Source organism: Ruditapes philippinarum, unplaced genomic scaffold (assembly GCF_026571515.1).
Source record: "Ruditapes philippinarum isolate M1 unplaced genomic scaffold, ASM2657151v2 ctg161_1_1_1_1, whole genome shotgun sequence".
In the NCBI taxonomy this organism is placed as follows: Eukaryota; Metazoa; Mollusca; class Bivalvia; order Venerida; family Veneridae; genus Ruditapes; species Ruditapes philippinarum.
This window is the reverse complement of record NW_026858722.1, coordinates 124,238-147,752: the sequence shown is the minus strand read 5'-3', so window position 1 is coordinate 147,752 and position 23,515 is coordinate 124,238. Positions and strand designations below refer to the sequence as shown.

General features: G+C 31.8%; 1 protein-coding gene across 1 annotated transcript; it reads left to right on the top strand.

The window, feature by feature from the left end:
- The first annotated feature begins 11,196 nt into the window (after positions 1-11,196).
- LOC132754052 (cysteine sulfinic acid decarboxylase-like) lies at positions 11,197-19,305 on the top strand. The gene is made up of 10 exons (XM_060744639.1): positions 11,197-11,670; positions 14,630-14,763; positions 15,046-15,243; positions 15,690-15,808; positions 16,216-16,350; positions 16,725-16,906; positions 17,130-17,208; positions 17,459-17,658; positions 18,264-18,405; positions 18,797-19,305. Exons 1-10 carry the CDS (start codon positions 11,336-11,338, stop codon positions 18,968-18,970), a joined length of 1,698 nt encoding a protein of 565 aa, XP_060600622.1. The 5' UTR covers positions 11,197-11,335; the 3' UTR covers positions 18,971-19,305.
- The last annotated feature ends 4,210 nt before the right edge of the window (positions 19,306-23,515 follow it).

Genomic DNA, 23,515 nt, shown 5'->3' with positions numbered 1-23,515 from the left:
AACATTTTGTTCTTCCTATTGGACATTTATTGCTAACCTTCACATGGTTCGGTAAAAGCGTTGTCATAGAGCATTTATCACATTCTGAGCACGTAAGATTCTTTACAAAATCCTCGTGTTGATTTTTTACGATAGTACCCACTGTCTCAGCAAGTCCCTCTCTTAAATTCTTAAATCCCAAACAACCTCTAATCCATTGTTTATTATTTAGAATTTCCGTCTGCTCTTCGTGTGTCATGGTCTCATCAGAATTATCTCTTGATAATTGCAAAAATCATAAAAATAAAACACAAAATATTTTACATGGCGATCGAAATATATTGTATATCTCATCCGGGTGCTTTTTTACTAAATCAATTTGGCAAGTAAACAAGGTATATTCTCTACACCCAGTTAACAAATTGAAAATATGATATTTGATATTTGAGCCTTTTGAACAATATCTATTGAATGTTTGAACATTATAAACCCAAACACATACCGTTTCGTACCGTACACAAACATAGGCATAACAACACTAAATACAATGTACAATTTTCATGAAAGTTTGGGTTTTCTACGTGTAATGTATATTCTCGGAAATCTTTACAAAATAAACAAGTTAGGTGAAACAGTTCAATCTTTTATTTTTATATGTTTGCCACATTATATCTTCAAACACATACCATTCCGTACATACACTTAAGCATAACAACACTAAATTAATGTGCCATTTTTGTATTTTCTGATCGCAAGCTTTTTTTTAAGATCAGTAAATACATAGCTAACATCCACGGTCTAACACAAAATTTCCTCACAGATCTAAAAACGCAAAGTAGTTCTCACTCAAAACTGCTTAAAACAAGCAATTCAAAAGAAAGAATAATTTTTAATGTACAATGATGTAGGCATTAATTAAACGAATTACAGTGCATTTAAAGTTTACATTAGTCAATAGAAATATGAGGTTACAATCACAAATTTCGCGGATGAATATCTTTTTTACCCAATGAAAAATGTTCGACTATTTCCGTAAAGCTTAATCAATGAAAATGCTATTTTTATCTATGTCGATTACCGAATACTCCAGAGCGTAGTACACAAATAAATCTGACTGTCGAGTAATGGAATATATACATGTCGGACTGTTTTGGCGAGAAGATTTCGCTAAATTATTTTCATCAGTGTTTAACAACAGGATTATCGTGAACAAAATACCTCGAAATTAATAAGGATTACAAATACGAAATGAAAATTCTCAATTTTAGAATTACAATATATTATTAGTTATAAAGATCGTTGACAGGTTATATGGCCCTATATAAACGGCTATTTGTAAATATAACCCGAGCCGTTAGGCGAGGGTTATATTGCAAACAGCCGTTTATATACGGTCATATAACCTGTCAACAATCTTTATAACGAATTTATAATACAGCAAGCATCATTTTTAGAGAAAAAAAGTAAGATTTCTTCATGAATCGACAGCAGCCGTGTATATAAAACTATATAAACGTCACGATTATCCAATGAAAAATGACGTTACAAACGTGCAGTATTATAATTGTTTTTATTCACGCTACATACGTATTACTTCACTGTGGTGCAGAGGTAGCGCGCTCGTTTAGGGTGTGAGAGGCCTAAGGTTAAAATCCTTGTCGAGGCAACATTTTTTTTAAGTGTTTTTTTAAGGAAGTAGCCACGATATGCAAGGATAAAGTGTGGCTGTAATAAAAAATGAAAAATGATTTTTGATGCAACTCTAGGCATGCAAAATTCCATATGTATCAATCACAAACTGTTAAACGCAGTCGCTGCGTAAAATGAATAATAGTATATAAAAATAAACTTATACAGGAAAGATCAGAAAATACCACAGAGCATGCAGCCCTTTGATTATTTGTTTGGGTCGTCAGACCAAACAAATAATGTTAGCGAAATTTCAGAGTCTGATGCTGTTAATTGCAAATGCCGAAAGTAGGCCGCTTTTCTGAAGCGGTTACTTCCCTTTATATGTACACTAACGCCGAAAAAAATCAGGGGAGATCACTGCGTAAAGATGGTCAAATGACAGGCGCATTAATTTTTAAGCAAAATAATTCCCGAATGGTCGAAGATTTCTTATATTGTTTTATCCTTTATAGATATACATGCTTATAATAAGCTCCATGATTATTAACATCTGTGTTAAACAACAGTAAGCGTCGAAATAATAAGGGTTACAAACCCTAATTTAGAATAATATGGTTTTCTTCAGGCCTTTTACATATAACTTCACCGTGGCCGAGGGGTCTGGAGTTCAAATCCAGGAAGGCAACTCTTTTTTTCAAATTGTTTAAATCAAATAAACATTGAATTGAATATCAGTGTTGCAATTAGTCTTAAAGCCAATTAACTACAATTAAAACGCTGGAAAGCACTGGTGGCACTATACAAAAACAAATTGGTTTATAATCTCACAACCTTCACCTTTCTGACCTCCTGAGACCCAAACAAATTCAGTGCCCTCTGTGCTTTGATTATATATGCATGTCAAAAATGTACAATCTCACGCAATCATATTCGAATACAAGATAGGCAGTGTTATAGTCAAGTCAAATTTCCTTTATTACATACATTTCATGTTAATATCAGTAAGATTCGTCAGGGTAGGAAGTGCTGATTTTTCCAATATTTTGTCATGGTTCCTTCTATTGATTATCACAAAGGTCGTTTGGTGAAGACCGATAAAAATAATTTCAAATACTTTCAAGATATCCTTCAAGAAATTATTTCAAGGGGGTTGAACCCCATATATATATCTCAGTTTCCGCTGATCCAGATGTCCACTATAACACCATTGGTGAGCTCCATAGACGTGTTATACTAGTAATATTCTGTTTCCTTTTTAGTTTTTCTTTCTTTTACTTCCTCAAACTTATTTTTTAACCGTTTTGAACGTCGGTATTAGTGACAATACAGAAGCTCTCATAAGTGTACTTTTGAAATAATCATGGACTTCCAAACATAGCTTAAATCAATGCCTTTAGTATGTTGAATGTCTTTTATCTTTTTCTTTATTAATGATTATATTCAAGCTCGACTTGTGAGAATCTTTATTTCAGATATTTGTTTTAATTGCAGAATGATGCACGAAAATTAAATATTGACTGATGGAAGTAAATTATGTTGATGATTTTTATATCGTGCACCTATGGATCTTTTCAGCACATATGGAACTCAGATGTAATTTTAACGGGACCAAATCTCAATAAATGTTTCAATAAGGGAATGTTTAAATGATCGTCCGGTGGTAAGATTTCATAACACCATACATTTTTACTCCGTTTCGCGACATTTTCTTCTCATTGAATGTTTTAGACACACCAAAACCCAGGACGGAAACATATCTCGACGAAGACTGCATAAAAATCAGTAACAAAAGTGGGTAAATATAGAGGAAAGTCGGGAGGGTAGAATTGCATTTCGATTTTCTTAAAAGAAGATTTGAGCCGCGTCACGACAAAACCAACATAATTGGTTTGCGACCAGCATGGATCCAGACCAGCCTGCGCATCCGCGCAGTCTGATCAGGATCCATGCTGTTCGCTATCAGTTTCATTACTTGTTATAGGGTCTGTAAGTTCACATCCGTCTCAGCGGAAATTCGTATATCTTTTTTACCGATGCTCTATTTGAGATTGATATTGGGTTCACCCCATCCCAATGTATTAAGTGAAGCAGGTAAGTGACATATTTTATCTAAGAAAATATACTCTCTGTCGGCGTAACGCAGTTAATAAGGATGCTGCATGTTTAATTTAAAATGCAACGTTCATACCTGAACTCTTTTGCAAAATTGACGATAAAACTTATATTTGTATTGTTTTCTTGTGAAGATTATAAAACTGTTTTATTTCATCTTATCTTTATTATAGATATTTCATATCATACCTCTTAATTATTATATTTCTCATTATAAAATCATGTTACAGCATTATATTTAATTCCGTGCCTTAATTTCGCGATGAAGAATTTTCTTAGCATAATGACGTAATGCTAGTAATAACGATTGATTCATCAATGTATTTCAGCCACATCTATAGCTAGTTGGTGCACGGTCTAATACTTAAGGTGAACTATACTCTCACTGAAAGTAATATTTTGGGAAAGAAAGATGCAGAAGTTGACTTTGATTCGATATGCACCAATAATATAATCGTCATATATATCCCATAAATGCAGAAAACCAGTATGTTATGGAGCTATATAGTTCGGCAAATGTGTTAGGTATACCGAAAAGCAAACTATAAAGAAAGGCTAAATGTGCGTTATTGTACTCATTAATATCGGCGAAACACAAACTTCAACGCCAGAACAGTAGCCAGTTCGTTTTTCTCACAAATAATCTGGAATATATGTTATGAAGGTCCTTACATCGCTACGCTCTCTCGGTCTTCAAATCGCCACCCGGGTCTGTAAATACTGTGCAGACCTATTCCTCGTACGGTAACTATTACATACTGCTGCTTTTTTATGCATGACAAATTTTACATCTAATGTAAAGTCAAAAAAGGAAGAAAACTCCAACCCGCGATAAAATTAGTTATTACAGTTATGATTACGCAAAGTTATGTATGATTATTGAACTGTAAGCTTTTGTTTACAGATATATGAAACGCCACTCTTTCAGTTTCATAGTAGCTCAAGAAATTACTATGAGGCCACATCGTCCCAAAATATAAAAAACATTATCCGGTGGTTGGTTGAAGTATATATTCAGCTCTATCGCCAAAGGAGAAATCCATTTGCTTATTACATTGTACCAAAAGAACATGTGTGTCTTTTTAAGGCAGTTTTTAGCTTAGTGTTAAAGTGTTATGCTCAAAATATTGACTGTTATAATTGTGTTTAAACAATTGATATATGAAATGTTTAGAATAAAATATAAATCTGACTAAAATATAAAAGGACTGTCCCCGCTCTTTTTTATAAATTGAACGTTACATATACATTTGGCCGACGGATGTTTACAGAAATTCCATTGGGCCACGCGAGTTATTATTTATAGTCTGATTTTATTGACCTGTCAATTATGAATACATTATAGGACTCATTTAAATATTCGATCCCACTTCGGTTTGGTCCGTGTAGTTTACGAATATTAATGTGGAGTATATTAGTCATGGATTGAAAGTCACGCCAAATAATTTGAATGTTTCGTTAATTCACAATAGGACAGTCGGTAAAGAGAATGCCTGATAATTGAGAGGTCTGTGGTTCGATCCTTACTGTTGCCATTGTTTTAGTACTCTTTCATTATTTTTGCAGTATATTTTAATGGATCAGATTTGTAGTGTGTTTTACGGCATTGAAAAGACATTAATTTTATTGATTTTAATCTGTTTTAATTTTAAACATGAATTCTTAAAAAAAATGTTATTTAAAAAGAGTATATACATAACAAAATTAAGTAAAACATAATAAAAAACGAACAACATCAAATAACCATATATAGATTCAATAAATTGAAAGTATTAATAAGAAAAAAACATGGACCAACGCGGCCTCGAACTTAAAACACGTGTGGCACTTAGATTATAAACTCGTGATTTACCCTATTGCGCTATATCGCTGAGTACACTTAGTTTAGAGATACAAATTAAATTAAATTCCATCGTACAGCGTAAATCTCACGGAACTTACCGAAAATCTACCGAAGATTACTATACTGTGTGCATTGACCGTGTAATCAGTATGTAATTGACAGGTTAATAAAACCAAACAATAAAATTATTGACTATATAGTGTGCCGTTGAATATGAATTGATATTCACCGGCAGATGACATATTGACCGAGGCGATAGCGATATCACATCATATTCAATGACACACAAGTCAATAATTGTTTTATTATATGAATAGGCTATAAGAATTTGAAAAAAAAATAACAGAAAGTACAACCTTTTACATGTACAACCTTTGCCTGTTTCGTTGAGGCGCGGCAAAAAAGACGCACGTGTAAGGCAAGGCGTCCAACAACTAAGCGAACGTTGCGCATACAAAAGTAATTCAAGTTTATACTCATCATTGCATTGTACCTTTTAACTATAATAGTAAAGTAATGATATTTTAATCGAGAAATATATCATACAGAACAAAACGTAACAATTATCTGTTTTAATAAGCGTTATTAACAGTCTATGATATGTGGTCGTTGAATATGAGTCTCAATCTATTTTCAGCCTGGGAAAATCCAATTCAGCCAGTGAATATGATACTACACCCAGTGAATATGATTCTACAAAAAGTTTTGTTGTCTATTGTTTGGACCAATGAGATTGGAGCTATATTCAGAGCATATAATAAATATTGTTAATGCGAAGTAAATAATTAAATTGAAAGGAATTATGGCAAAATGTAAACTTGTTTTGACTTTCACCTGTTCCGTCACTATATACCTTAAGATGGACATAATTATATTAATTATGATTTTCCCCAAGCATTTGTACCATTTGTAATTTTTCAAAATAACTTATTATCGGATCCAATCTCACCAATTAACCTACGTTTTTATCTTTCGAATCCAAAGATCCATATCAAATCACTAAGGCTTCCATATAACCTCGTTTACACTTGTCGCGTCCAAGAAAATCCATATCAACTCAAATTGATTGTAATCAACTTACGCTCGTTGCCATTTGTCAAAGTCCAATAAATCCATATCTGATCGTTATTAACTTATTGTACTACACGTTATAAAATTCTGAGATCGTTATTCACTGTAACATAAAATACTGATTCTACTGGACTCGTTCACAGTTTCAAAACCTATATTGGCTAGCGCCACGTCTAATATCGATTTGACAGCTGTCTACGAGTCCAGTAGAATTAAGTTATGCATTCAACAATGTATTATAACCTAATATCTTTTATAGTTTACTGAGTAGAGAAACATAATTCTGGAAACAAAATTTTCGAAACATACTTTACCTAGTAAACAGAACATGTGCATGTTTTATTGCTGTAGAAGTCATGTGATTGTTTAGTCTATCTTACATGTACTAATAATGCGTTTGTGAGAACATGAAGGGATGTCTGAGAAACCTGCCGATTCAGAACTACTACGCCTTTTGTTTTGGTGTTAGATGTTAATTGATATAATGGTCAATATTTCTATTACCATTAATAATTTTCGCATTTAAATATTTCAATATCGTTTTATTTATTGTGTTCTACAATATTCCAGACTTTTTAAATAAAAACATGTAAAAGTGTATACGTATATTGATATACGAACGCCTTTATTCGCGTTACTTCGCCTTTTGTTTCGCGTAATTACGCCTTTTGATTCGCGTTATAACACTTTTCCAATATCTTATTTTTTTATTTGATATCATTAGGCTTTCTTATTAATGTTTTTTTTTTTTAATATAACATACAACCTTTTAAGAAATGATAATGGTCGTATGAGATATGTGTAGCTAGGGGAGACAAATCGTCAGTGCATAAACTGTAAACTGCTATGTAGTTGTCCCCCTTGGAAGGAAACAGTTTCGTGTAATTCTATTTGGAATGGTTATTCAAATATTTTATGTTTGTATTTCATGTTATATATATTTGTGTATACATGAATAGATGAGACTTCAATAAATAGATAAAATAATTTCTCGTTACTACGCCCTTTGATTCGCGTTGTAACTCCTTCCCAATATATTTTTTTATTTCACTTGATACTAATAGGTTTTCGTACACAACATTTGTGTCTGTATTGTCATTAAATTTAACCCGTCTCTTAATATTGCAATGAAGAACTAGCCCCGCCCGCTAAGTATACGTATAAGTATTCACCCTTTACTGTTCCATAGAAATTAGAAACGTTTCCCATCACTTCGTTACCGTCGACGTTTCTAATTTCTATGGAACAGTAAGGATGAACACTACTAATATTATACATAGTAATCAAGTGCGCTGTACACGCATATGACGTATCTATACTACTATGGTCGGATACCCAAGGTTGCCTTCTCCAAATGAGCCGCGCCATGACAAAACCAACATAATGGGTTTGCGACCAGCATGGATCCAGACCAGCCTTCGCATCCGCACAGTCTGATCAGGATCCATGCTGTTCGCTACAAACCGTATGACAAACCCTGATAAGACTGTGCGGATACGCAGGCTGGTCTGGATCCATCCTGGTCACAAACGCATTATGTAGGTTTTGACATGGCGCGGCTCAAATCCCCCTCGAGGCGTCCTCGCAGATATAGAGATTCGGCATTTTGTATTTTGTGTCATTTTACTACTTTGTTAACATTTTGCTATTTTTATGACAAATAGTTCACATTCAGTACTACTTTTTCAGGTGCTAAGCATTTGTCATGTTCTAAAACCATTTTTAAATGTCACTAGCCCCATGTTTTTTCTTTCTAAGAAATGAGGAAGAAAAAAAAATCATTTTTGGGGTATTATGTGCCGTTATAATAGTACCAACCACCGGATAATGTATGTTGATATTTTTGGACAGTGCCACGTGACCTCATTGACACAAATGTGATCGTAGTTTGTTTGGGTGTGTGGTTTTGTTTTTTGTTGCTGTTTTTATAATTGATTCAAATTTAACAGTGAAGTTAAAAAAGCTTAACTTATAATTATTAAAATTAAATGCAACACAAAGAAACTTATCTAGCCAAGAGTATTGTATTTATCTATCTATTACTTATTTATTTATTTATTTATTTATTTGTTGTTTTTTTTTGTTTGTTTGTTTATTTATTTATTTATTTATTTATTTATTTATTTATTTATTTATTGTAAATGAGAGCTCCCTATTCATGTGTCTAGTTCATTTTATCGATCATTTTTCCCTAGAACTGATATTTGTTTGGTAAAATATGAAATCATTATTTCTTTCAAGTATATATATATGCCAAGTCCAAACTAAAACAGTTTATTCTGTTTTATTCCGATTGAACACGCAGTGGAATTTTACTGAATTTTATTTTTTTACTAGAGCCGTTCATTATCCATTTATACTTTAACTGTGACTTAATAAGCTTAAGATTGGATTATTTTAGGAAAATGAATAAAAATTTCCAAATTTAACCTTTGTTATTTTCCGCTTTCGTAATCTCAACGAATACATTTTATATTGGTATTTCGTTATATCGCTGACAAGGAAATATTCTATTAAATTCTAGAAAACAAATTGTGAATTTGATCTAATCTAACAAGGAAATTGACTATTATTTATACCAAAAAAAGATGAGAAAAAAAAACAACAACAAAAAACATAACGATTTTTCATTCATTCATTCATTCATTCCTCTGTCCGTCCGTCCGTCCGTCCGTTCGTTCGTCCATTCGTTTTCCTTTCATCTTTGCTAATCTACCGCTTCCCAAAACGTCGATAATAAATATTTATTTGGAATAAACCCTCAATTTTTATCTCGTAAACAGGTACATACAAAGGTGTTATTTGATAACGTGGAGTAATGTACCTTATCTATTAGAATATAAAGTATCAACAAAATGCACAAATATAATTTAGCTTTAAGAAAGTACATTTACAATGCATTTATACTAACGTTTTAACAAGTGAATTGATCTATAAATTAATGAATTACGATAAACTTTTTCAAGTACAGGCACCATCTTTTCACTTACACTCGTCTCTGTTAATTAAAAATACTTCCTTTATGATTAACCGATTCATTTTTAGTAATAGTATGTATGTATGGATGGATGGATGGATGTGTGTGTATGTGCGTAAGCGCGTGCGTGTTGGTGCGTGCGTGAGTGTGTGTTTATTTATTTAGTTCTTAACTATAAACTTTTTCAAGTACAAGCACCATCTTTTCACTTACACTCGTCTATGTTAATTAAAAATACTTCCTTTACCGATTCATTTTTAGTAATAGTATGTATATATGTATGGATGATTGGATGTGTGCGTGTGTACGTGCGTGCGTGCGCGTGTTTTTGTTTTGTCTTAAAGGCGCAGTTATTGAAATTAATTTGTGATATCGTACATAGCTTCTTAATACAAAATTATCAAAGTACATTCAATATGGGAATCTTCCGTGTCCAACTAATACGGCAACATATATACATGTATTTTTGTTTTCTATCAAATAAGATATGATAATTTTTCAAATTTATCTATGTCTTTATACTTTTATGTAACACAAAGCTCATAACTATACATTTAAGAAACATAATGCTCATTTTTCGCTGTCAAGTTTGGTTGAATAAGCAACATAATTCAAAAGATGATTGATAATGCCAATGTTTAGATATATATAAGAGACTGTCCCACTTTTTCTATCAATTGAATGTTTCCGATAAATTTCAAAAGAACTTCTGTGTGAATGTAGAAAGAAAAAAAGCCTATGTGTAGTAGAATTCGAATTTTTGTTTTTTTCTGTTGCTGTTTTTGATGTTGTTTTGATTTGTTTTGTTTTTTTGCCCTAAACATTAAAGTGTATAAAGCTATATATCTGCTGCAAAAATTATTGTTTAGATTTAAAAAAAGAATACTTCCACAATGCTTGCAAGAAATCATTACTTAACGGATAAAACCCTACTCAAAATTGTTCCGCAACATTTTATTCTGTTTACGTACAATATTCATGTGTGTTAAATAACAGAGACATTCTATGTTACAACTTTTTCGGGAATCAACTATATAATAATGTAACCAATATAATTTTACTGTTGATAAATTTTATAAAAATATTTCATTAGATATACGCGTTCGCTAAATATTTACTTCCGTTGCTATCGTACATGTTAATTATATATTATCATTAGGATTAACGTCATTTTTTCAAGTATTTCATAGACCCATCTCCAGGTGAATAATAATACAACAAGGACCCAGACTTGCATAGCGTATTTGTCTCTCACTCTCCCTTACCTTCCGTAAAAATATAACATTTCGGAAAAAAGAAATATCATGACACACACATGTCCGTGGTAGAACTCAAAATAGAATTTTAAACGGAAATATGTTTAAAAACAGTCATAGAGACTGTTGTCCGGCAAATTGTCCGATATTGTGTGTTTTTAAAATAGCTGACTTACACATGTCCAGAAAGTGGTCCATATATATTACATTGCAATCCTATAATCCCTTATACAATATACTTCCCACAAATGTACATCTTTAATCCCATTTGAAAATAACTTTAAAGTCACGAGCCCTTATGCAACTCATAGTAATGGAAAATACCCATAAAACGACACGTGTCGTCTTTGTTCGGACTTCTGCAATGTCCTATAGTTCTATTTTTTACTACCATAGCTACACGGCATCTATCTATAAAAGAAAGTCATTGTCAAATTAACTCCATAATTCCTATATCGACATTACATGGTAGTAACTGACACGCTCAAAAGAAACTACAACAAGAAATTATTTAAATTAAAACAAAACAAACAAAAAAACATGGCAGTACATATTAAGATGGCTTCAACAAATGGAACAATTTGTAATGAATTAAATGGTTTTGATACGTTAAAGCTGAAAAATGCCATCAACGGTAATTTTTCTGATGATATAGTCAACGGGATATGTGAGAAACCTGTTGAAAATGGCACACATACTCGTGACGAAACTACTCCTGGTAAAGATGATCTGCAGTTTCTAAGAAAGGTGACAGATGTTGTGATAAAAGATGCTTTAATTGGGGCGATGGATAGAAAAACGTAAGTAGCTTAACTGTTTACACAAGCTTGATTCTTGTCTATTTTATGGCAATATTTTGTTTGAACTCTCTTTAAGGCTGCATGCTTTAAGTTAAGTCAAAATATGTCACGAGAATTAATATTGAGAAAATATACCAAGATGTCGGCAACGGTATAAATATTCACAATTGCAATGAATGCAGCCTGTTGTTTAAAAATGTCATTTGAATTTGGAAAAGAAAATGCTAAAATAATTACCTGTAAGAAAGAAATATGAGCGGTGTCATGACAAAACCAACGTTATACGTTTGCGACCAGCATGGATCCAGACAGGATCCATGCTGTTCGCTTACAAACCCTATGATAAGTAGAGAAACTGATAGCGAACAGCATGGATCCTGATCAGACTGCGCGGATGCGCAGGCTTGTCTGGATCCATGCTGGTCGCAAACCCATTATGTTGGTTTTGTCATGACGCGCCTCAAATGTTTGTATTAATCCTTTAGTGAAAATGGCGCGTGCACCAAATCATTGGTAAACGGTAATTTTGAAATAAAAAATAGCAGCATTTAATTTCGTTCCGGAACTCTCTAATATTATTACTGTGTGTGTTGAATGACAGAGACATACTATATATGTAACAACTTTTTCTGGAACGACTGCAAGATTATAGAAAAATAAACATACCCATACCGTTTATAAGAGCTCACAAAAATCTTTCATAAGATATACCTTTATACCCTTTCAAGTAGATAGATCTACAATGGGCACATTGTCCATTAGTATTTCAAATATTGATAAATACAATATAAATGCATCATTTGTAATGTATTTTCTTACAAAATTCTGCTTGAAAAGAAAATGTTTATAAAGTTCTATGTGATTTTGAATGACAATTTAGCTGATGAATATATAATAATATTTGTTCTTAAATATTTTATTATCTGCTATATAAATATATGAAATATCGGATCATGTATCTCACACTTGCCAGCAACTTGTATAATTCTTCCGTGGTGTGTACTAAATATATTTTCTTTACTATAAACGTAATTCATTAATTTACAGGTCAATTCACTTGTTAAAACGTTATTATAAATGCATTGTAAATGTACTTTCTTAAAGCTAAATTATATTTGTGCATTTTGTTGATACTTTATATTCTAATAGATAAGGTACATTACTCCACGTTATCAAATAACACCTTAGTATGTACCTGTTTACGAGATAAAAATTGAGGAATTATTCCAAATAAATATTTATTATCGACGTTTTGGGAAGCGGTAGATTAGCAAAGATGAAAGGAAAACGAATGGACGGACGGACGGACGGACAGAAGAATGAATGAATGAATGAATGAATGAATGAATGAATGAATGAATGAATGAATGAATGAATGAATGAATGAATGAAAAATCGTTATGTTTTTTGTTGTTGTTTTTTTCTCATCTTTTTTTTGGTATAAATTATAGTCAATTTCCTTGTTAGATTAGATCAAATTTACAATTTGTTTTCTAGAATTTAATAGAATATTTCCTTGTCAGCGATATAACCAATTACCAATATTTATTGCATTCGTTGAGATTACGAAAGCGGAAAATAACAAAGGTTAAATTTGGAAATTTTTATTCATTTTCCTAAAATAAAATAATCCAATCTTAAGCTTATTAAGTCACAGGTAAAGTATAAATGGATAACGAACGGCTCTAGTTAAAAATAAAATTCAGTAAAATTCCATTGGTGTTCAGTCGGAACAGAACAGAACAAACAGTTTTAGTTTGGACTTGGCATATATATATATACTTGAAAGAAATAATGATTTACAAATATCAGTTCTAGGGAAAAATGATTGATAAATGAACTAGACACATGAATAAGGAGCTCTCATTTACAATAAATAAATAAATATAAATAAATAAATAAATAAATAAATAAATAAATAAATAAATAAATAAATAAATAAATAAATAAATAAATAAATAAATAAATAAATAAATAAATAAATAAATAAATAAATAAATAAAATCGGTCAGTAAAGTCCGTCACTGTTTCAAATTGAATGACTCTGTAAGTCTGTGTTTCAGTTGCTCTCAAAACAATTTAGGGGGCGTCTGTGGGGTCGTGGGTTCGAATCCCGACAGTTACTTTGGATTCTTTCATGTGAGGAAGCTATCCAGCTAGCTTAAGGAATGTCGGTGGTTCTACTCAGGTGCCCGTTCGTGCCTGAAATAATTCACGGAAGGGCACCTGAGGACTTCCTCCACCAGTAAAGCTGGAACGTCGTCACATGATCTATACTGTGCCGGTGTGACGTAAAAACCAATCAAACGAACAAACTCAAACCAATTCGCTTTCTAAATATCATCACTTTGGATTTTCACAGTGTTGATAGCTCATCCTCATTTTATCGAATTATGAGGTACATTTATAATGTTGAATTTCATTGGACAAAAAATATGTTTATATATACATTTTTCTTATGCATTTTCTCTAAATGTATTCCTTAGCCTCCATCTTTGAATTTCCCATAGTCATGATTTCTAATTGTTTCCAAATATGGTCACATTCTTTATCTCTGTTATCATAGTTTTTATCTTTAATTCTTTTCCATGGTCTTCATCCTTCATCCTGTACAGCTTAGATATCCCGTGTTCTTCATCTCTAAATGTTCGCCAATTTCATCATCTGTAAAGGTTGCGTGTTTTTTTTTTATCTCTAAATGTTAGCCATTGTAATATTCTTCATTCTAAATATTGCAAAGTGATCAACTCTTTACGTTTTTCATAGTCTCTAAAAGTCCATACTCTCTGTAAATAACCTGTAGTTTATAATTTTAATAATGTTTTTATTTTTTCCGTACGGTAAAGAACTTAAAAAAGGTTAGATTTTAACTTTATTAAATAATCAACTTGTATGTTTCATCTTACGTGGAAATATTTATCATAACGTGTCTAATGTGTTGTCTGGTATTTCATTTCAGGCGTGTTTGTAACTTTCATCAACCGGAGAAATTGCGGACAATGCTGAAGGAATTGAAGATCTCCAAAGAACCAGCAAGTGAAGACAGCCTGTTGAACATGTGTAAAGATGTTATACAATACAGTGTCAAAACATGTAAGTAACATATGAAACGCAATTTTTATCCGATTTAACATTGTAATTTGTGATCGTGTATTAATGTACATGTGGAAATGTTTAAAGTCTTAACAAATTTTTGAAACTTCCACGGGCACAAATATATATAAATCAAATTTATAATGTGAGCTCTTATTTCCTTTTCCATCTTTCATGTGCTAATGTGTATGCATTTTAACCTTTATTAATTATTTTAATTTTTTTTCTATTTTGTGTGTGTTTGTAGTTATTATAAATTTAGTATAATGCGTGTAATTTCAGCAAATCCACGGTTCTTTAATCAGTTATATGGTGGTATGAATCAGTATTCACTAGCGGGTAACTGGCTGACAGATGCCTTAAATCCTAGTATATATACATACGAGGTAGCTCCAGTCTTTACTTTGATGGAGGAAGAAATATACAGTAAAATGTTACATTACGTTGGATTTGACGGTGGTGATGCTATCTTTGTACCAGGTAAAATACTTAGTGTCCATCATCATTTGTCGACCAATAAAATTGCTCCAATTTTCAAAGAAATGCCCTTCTTAATCATATAGACACGAAATTTTTTCATTTATTAGGTCGAACGTCTAATAATTAAGAGTTTGGAACGAAGTGTGCATTTGTTAACTGAATGTTTACCGGTCGCTTTCTTTTGGGTACTTGAATTTAACTTAAATACTAACAATATTTATACTTCACTTTAGTATAATTATATAGAATATATTTCACTGGAAATGAAACAGGTGCGAGACATAGGCGTGTGCATTTCATGTTAGTTCTCTAGCTCTATTACAATTTTATGGAAACTGGTAAAACTCTGGTAAGTTTAAAAACGGGTGATTTTGAAAACCTATATCTTACTGATTAAACTAAATAGCTGTTTATATTGAATTAAACAAAGTACTTTTTACTTGAAGGAGGATCAATGGGAAACATGTATGGAATGAACATTGCACGTTATGCGAGATTTCCAGAGATCAAAACTGACGGGTTATATGCTGTCAAGAAACCTATTTGTGTGTTCACGTCTGAAAAGGTTGTCTTCTAGTCTGTTTTCTCTTCCAAGTTGAAGTTGGTTAAAATATTATGAACTAAGAAAGTCTAAGATTAATTTTACTGCTTAAAAGTTGTTCTACTTACTCATGACCTCATATGGAACCCAAGAACGAAGCTACATATGAGGCACCTTTCCCCCGATATTATATTGTCTTATATTACATATCTAGTCTTTAATTTTCTTTTCGTCAATTGCTGTGAAGAAGATAATTAAATAAGAATACATATATTTTTTTTATTTAAAATGTCGTTTTCACATTCTATCAAATCTGCAGATTTGTTTTTGTTAAGGGAGTTTGTATATATTGTACATATTGTTTTTTCGTGTGTCAAAATTATGGTGTGAAAATTATAAATTATCCCTATTGTTGTATCTTTTACGGACAGTGTCATTATTCGGTGACGAAGAGTGCAGCTTTGATGGGTATCGGTATAAACAATATCATCTATGTAAAGTCGGACAAAATTGGTAAAATGATACCAGAAGAACTAGATCGAGAGATAAACGCGGCCAAAGAAAAGGTAATTTTTGTATACATACATGAAGCTCTAGCGAATAGAGTGGTAATTCATGATATTAAAGAACTTTTCAACATTTCTATACTGTCATATCATTACACACTGTCAAACTAATTAATTTCAGGTTCTAAATAACACCACACGTGTATAGCTTACATTTATTCAATATCAGTATTTTATATTCTCTATTCTGGTTGTATTGAACATATCGGAAATTTTGAATTATTTCATGTTTAATTTAACATCATGCGCTATAATATCTACATTCATAAAAACATAAAACACTATTTCCAAGGCGTGAACTGTACAGTATAGTAACAAACAAAATATAATGTTATGTCAAATTAGGTACATAAGAAGCAATGCATATATTTCAGGGTTACGAGCCATTCTTTGTAAATGCTACAGCAGGGACAACAGTTTTAGGAGCTTATGACCCTATCGATGAGATATCAGATATCTGTAAAAAGCATGGCCTCTGGCTTCACGTGGACGGCGCGTGGGGCGGAAGTGCAGCAATTTCTACCGAATACAAGTATCTTGTAAAGGGAATTGAAAAGCAAGTATAGTATTTTGATGTGTAGAATAAATTTAGCTTGCCTTTAGTTTTCACGTTAGGTTGTTCTGAAATATCCTTGCTTAAGTGAGGGCAATGGTAGCCGTTTAAATATTTTAACTTACTAAAGCATTCGGCATAAAAGAATTTTAAATACGAAATACGCTTAAAGTTTGTTTTTATCTTTTTTTTGTTGGTTTTCATGAGAAATTCATTTGTTTTACAGAGCTGATTCAATGATATGGAACGCACATAAGATGATGGGTGTCCCCCAGCAATGCTCTATATTTCTTACAAAGCACAAGGTAACTTCTTGAAAATAATTTTGGAAGTACATGTAATATATGTATGCATAATTATGTTACACGTTAGGAAATACATGCACTACTTGGATTTTCCGATTAATCATTTACATTTAAACCAGCATAAACAATAGTTGCGAAAAAGTTGTTTATTAATAAATCTGTATTTCTATAGTAAATGATATAACTAAATCTTTAATCTGACTTTTGAATAAGATATGAAAACTTATTATTTACATTTATTTACTTCAAGGATATAATAAAAGAATGCCACAGCGCTAACGCAGGTTATTTGTTTCAACCAGACAAGCACTATGATGTCTCATTTGACACTGGTGATAAATCTGTACAATGTGGTAGAAAAGTTGATGTGTTTAAACTGTGGATGTTATGGAAGAAGGAAGGTGATAGTGGTATGGAAAATCGGATAGATCACCTGTTTATGTTGTCTAGGTAAAACACCCATCCGATATATGTAGACATAAACAAACTAATGCAATATCTGTAGACATAAAGAATCTGATCATATATATGTAGATATATGACACTCATCCAATATCTGTTGACATAAAAAATCATCATATATATGTAGATATAAGACACTCATCCTTATTATTTAGACATAAAACACTAATCCTATATAATATGTAGGCAGAAGACACTCATCTTATATACGTAGGAATAAAAACACTCATCCTTTATATGTGGACATAAAACAATTATCCAATATAGGTAGACATAAGGCCCTCATCTGTAAACATACAAAATGTAGACATAAACAACACTCATCCAATTTTTGTAGACATACATATATATGTTGTCATAAAAACACTGATCATTTATGTTTAAATGAATAAAGAACACATCATATTTTGTGTAAATGTGAAAATTACTTACTCTTGATTACACTTTTTATTTGACAAAAGGGACATGCTCTATTATATAAATGATTCTTTTTGAAAATCTTTAAATAACAGTATAGTTAAAACTGATACTTGATAAAGATAAAATTAGTTTAAGAATAAGTTTTGATCATTTCTTTGTGTGATATTACACAGATATTTAGCGGACCTGTTGAAGCAGAAAGAGGGATTCAGACTTATACAGGAACCAGAGTGTACTAATGTATGTTTCTGGTATATACCACCAAGCTTAAGAGGTCAAGAGGAGTCAGAAGAATGGTGGGATAAACTTGCTAAGGTTTGTGATCTACGTTAAATACTTTTTATACCACCTTCATTAACGTGTGGATGACTGTAAAGGATAGGCGATGATTTACATTATGAAATCTTTAAAAGTAGAATGATGAACAAGATTTGTAAATGCTATAAAAACATTATATCATACACCTGAAGGTGAACGTTTATGTTATAAAGTGTTTAGTTTGTACAAATTCAATTTAGTTCGATTGTGTTGTAATTGGAAAACTCTCGAATCCGTTCCTGGAACCAACCAGTACTAAGAAATGAATAAAAAGTTTATTGGTCATGGAAACAATAGTTTGGCACTTACGGTTTGAGCCCACGCGGTCAGCAATCGCTATTGTTATAAACAGTTTTTTAAATCATATTTTTGATGTATTTTACAACAGGTTGCCCCAGCAATCAAGGCTGGTATGATGCAGTGTGGCTCAATGATGATCGGATATAACCCTGACGGAGATCTCATCAACTTTTTCAGAATGGTCCTCACTAATTGTGACACAAAAACAAAAGATATGGATTTCCTGGTGCAGGAAATAGATAGACTAGGCCGTGATTTATAATGGGATGGGGCAATAATAAACCAATGATAGTTATTAGTCGTATTACTTAGACGCAAAGTGCAATCGCTTATCTCATATCTTGCTTTTATTACTTTGACCTCTATGATATTAACCTTCAAGGTAAACTTTCAGAATTCAGGAATTTTCACCATGGAATATTGACAATTTTGGACGTCATGAAAAATATTGTCGTCATCTTACTGATACAGTAATCGATTTTTATTGGTAAATATTATCATATATACTATGTTTATCATTGTTTGCCAACGTAACCTACAAAAGAAACTACCAGACACCTAAGATCATACATATTTACAAATAGTTCAAGTCGGCTCACTATAGATTTTACGCTAACTCAATGTTACATTATAATTCTCAATTTTTACACATTTTACATTCCTCGTCAATTGGAAGCGACTTTTTAGTGATATGTTTATGAAGCTGAAAGTATTCAACTTTAATGAATTCTTTAGTGGTACTTGTAATGAGGGGTCACTTATGATGACAAACAAAACAAAATAGCAAAAATTTAATTACTAATGTTATTATTGAATTTCATTGTAGTATGAAAAATGTGCTAAAGAGCTGAAAAGTTCAGCATAGTAACTACTGAGCATGTTGTAGAAATTAAAGTCGTATTTGACTCAAAGTCAATGAGTTTGTCTACCGTATAGCGAAAGAAACGTGAAATCTGCAAGTCGGTAATAATAAAACAACAACATCAATCATAAGTAATCATATATAATGATTGTTCCTGTACTTTTCTTCCATTAAATCGTAAAACATGTATTTCATACTGAAAACTTGTATATCAACCGTTTTTCGAAAGGATGCTAAAAAATTCAGATACATTATTTAACTGTACGGGAACAGAAATCTAAATTATTACAGAGTGTTTGCATGCTGTTATTCAGCAGAATCATGCAAATGCTATAGGGAGCTTCACTGAGGTCAAAAAGTCTAAAAAAAACATAAAATTTGGAAGTCTTACATAGATCATCTGGGACATTAAAATTTGGGGGAAAAAACAATAAAAATATAATGAATAAATAAAACTAGGTGTTAATTGGATATCAAAAATAAGTGCGATTCTTTCCCCGATTTCAGATAACATGGTTTAAACACTTTACAATTTTAAGGTCAGTTTGCATAATAAAAATAAATATTCTGGAAAAAAAAGAAGCCAAAGTGCTAAAGTTTTGCACACATGTTACTGGTATAGAACTTCTTCAAATGATATAAAATTTGTGAGAAAAAAAAAACAATGTGATGTGTGAAAATAGAAGAAAAATTGTAATTTCATGATTCGCAATTCTCTATTGTTTTTAAGTGTTTGTATGCATATATGTTTGAAATGTTACTTTTAGATATAAACTTTTCTCATATGTGTGGATATGTGTAAAAATTTTGTTAATTTGTAAATGCAATGCTGTTTAATTTCTGTGTTTCAGTTTGGTTTATATATAAACTTAATTTTACCTTATTAAAAGAACAAATATGCTTGTTTTACATTAATATTGTTACTGTTAACAAAAAATAATAAATAAATTATCAATATCTGTCTCATGTGTTGTGTTTAAAAATTCCCTTCACAATCTGTTTCTACATTATTTACGGCGTCTTAGATCTACTATTCAAGTTCCTAACTGCAAGAGGTAGAGATTGGTCATTTTCTGAACAAAACTTGAACCTTGGACCGTCATAATACTGCTTTGCTGCTCTACTGATTAAAACATTTACTCGTGATGGTAAACCCATTAAGGCGGACTTAATTATGGTTTAGAACATGTATACTGAGGGAAAATGTGAAAGAGGCCAGTATATTTAGTAAATGGACTGTTGTTCTCCCGACCCCGCCCTTCTCCCCCCCCCCATTCAACCTCAACAGCCTAAATGTAAAGCTTTGCATGATGAGCATCGATACTGCGTCTGTCGTTCACACCGACCAACATTGCCCTCCTGTGTACTTTATTTGACTATTAGTTTAACAATTTCTTAACAGGGACATAATTTCTTAAAAATATTTTAAGGTTATTTCATTACATTTTAAATTTTTTTCGCATTCAATCTTTCTTAAAATGTGTTAAGTAGGTAAGGAAGACAAAAGCTAATTTAGCTTTCTTGCAGATCAGATTGGTATTTCCGTTAGTTTTACCCATGCTGGAAACTTTCATCTGACACGAAGGGGGGGGGGGATGGGGTGCCGGATAAGTCGCGTAAGGAAATAGCTACATATTAAATGACATTAATTTCTATGAAAAATGTTTTATTGTGAAAAGCATTTAAAATATGATAGAGCATTGAAGGATATGCAAGAAAAAATATCTGACAAGTGTTTTTGTTCAGATCGGAATATCCGTCCCTCGGCAAGTCTCGTTACCGCCCAATGGGCGGGGTTCCCTCGGGACTGTAACATATGACACATATATATTCAAAATGAGATAAATAAGGCTATAGCACATGCATAAATTGATCATTTGGAATTTTCTGTAGAATGTTAACACTGTAATCATTGGTTTAATTGAATCTAATCAGTTTCCACCATAGGAAATGAATTCACAAAGCCTAGCGCAAAAGGTATCATGTGGGAAGTCGCCAAAACTCGTTCAAGAGGGAACCAATCACTCTCGGATTTGGATTTCCCAACCCATTTTAATTGATATGTTCATTTTTTTCGCAAACATATGTCCCACGCTCTCTATACAACATCGATGGTGTTGAAATCATTATTTGAAAATGCTCAATTTTTGTCGATATAAGGTATTAGCACCCTGCATTACCTCCGCTTTGAAGAGTATTCAAATAGGCTAGAACTACTGTTAACTAGATTGAAAATGAGGGGCCATGGGTTCAATCCCCAGAAGGGTCAACTTTTTTTTTTCTTTCTTTTTTTCTTTTAACATTATTTATGTATCTCTCATGTCCCATTTGGAAAGAAAAAAGTGTTTAATTTAGATTTTTTAATTTATATAGGTATTTATTGGCTAAATTATGCTTAATCTAGTAATAAATATGGTACCTGATATTTTCAAAGTGTGATATAATCAAAACTAGACGGTAAAAGTATTTCATATTTTACAAGATCAACCAATATACCTTTTTAATAATTTAGGGAAACTTTGAAAACAGGCACTCATTTGGTTAAATTTTAAGAATTTTTCAAATTAGGCTCCCTAAGTAGAAAAATGGTCAGACACGTGGTAAAAATGGGTGGGGTAGGGTAACATTTTTATACAGATTTCATAAATTTTAAGTAGAAACCATAATTTTGCTTATGTGGATTGTTAGCTGAATGGTACTATTTGTTTCTTACCAAAAATTAATGGGAAAACATTTTTCATTAGAATGTTATTGCAGATTATTTAAAGGTTCCGCATTTCTAAAAAAGGGCCCTCATAACATCCTAGCTTGAGTTCAGAAAAGTGGCCAAAACTTAATTTCAATGATATATTGGTCGGGTTGTCGTCGAGAAGAAGTCGTAAAACATCGTGTAGGGTCGACTTCAGGTCGTGTAGAAGTCGTGAATGTGCATATTATATATACGCACTCTTGACACTTAAAACGGAAGTATAAACTTTGGCTGAGGTGACTAAGTATAATTGAGATTAACGAAAACGATGAAAAGAGTAGAAAAATACATTTTGATTTTGAAATTATTATACAAGCATTTCTAAAGCTTGCTAATGTCATGAAGCTAAATCTGTTCTTATGTAAAAGAAAAAAATTATAACCAAATCAAATCTATGAAAAGTAAAAAGGAAAATTCCACTTGCAGATGGTCGGAATCCAGTATGTAAATAATCCTGCATGGATACACCATTTCATCTATCAAAAATAACCTGTCATGGTTTTTTTCCGTCCTTAATTTTAACTTACTTACATGGTAACATTGGAAATTTTTATCATGATTTCCAGTTTAACCCACTTTAATGGACATCATGATCTCTTGAAAAGTAATATCGTCCCACTTATTTTTAAATGTTAAAGCTTTAAATCCGTTTTACGCGTGTCTATATATCTATTGTTAACTGGATTATACTTTGTATGTACACGTCAAATTAAGTTCATGGTCTTGTTAGCACATTCATGATCTGTCTAACACTAGCCAATCTATTTTATTTTGATATTAACCGATTAACTCATTTTAAACGTAATGTGGTCAAGACCAGTAAATAGGACGGTATATTTCCATATCTAGATCATGTCTGGGTGAACTGACAAAAACAGGTAAATAAATATTCCCGTCAATTGATAAGACAACATGTTATTTCTTCTTTCGGTATTTCTTTATATTTCTCAAAAAATAAAAAGAATGATAAATTGCTTTCTTAAAAATCAAAGTTTAAATCTTTTCGTAAAACTATAGCTTTTTCTTTTAGATTGAATCTTCATTTTTATTTTATTTTATTTTATCATTTTTTTTTAAAACAAAAATGAGTTACAAAAAAACTGAAACTATTAGTAAGAACATATTTCCATCACAATGTAGGCCTACATGTAACTATCTCTCTTAATGGAAACAAATGGGTTTTTGTTTGTATTTTT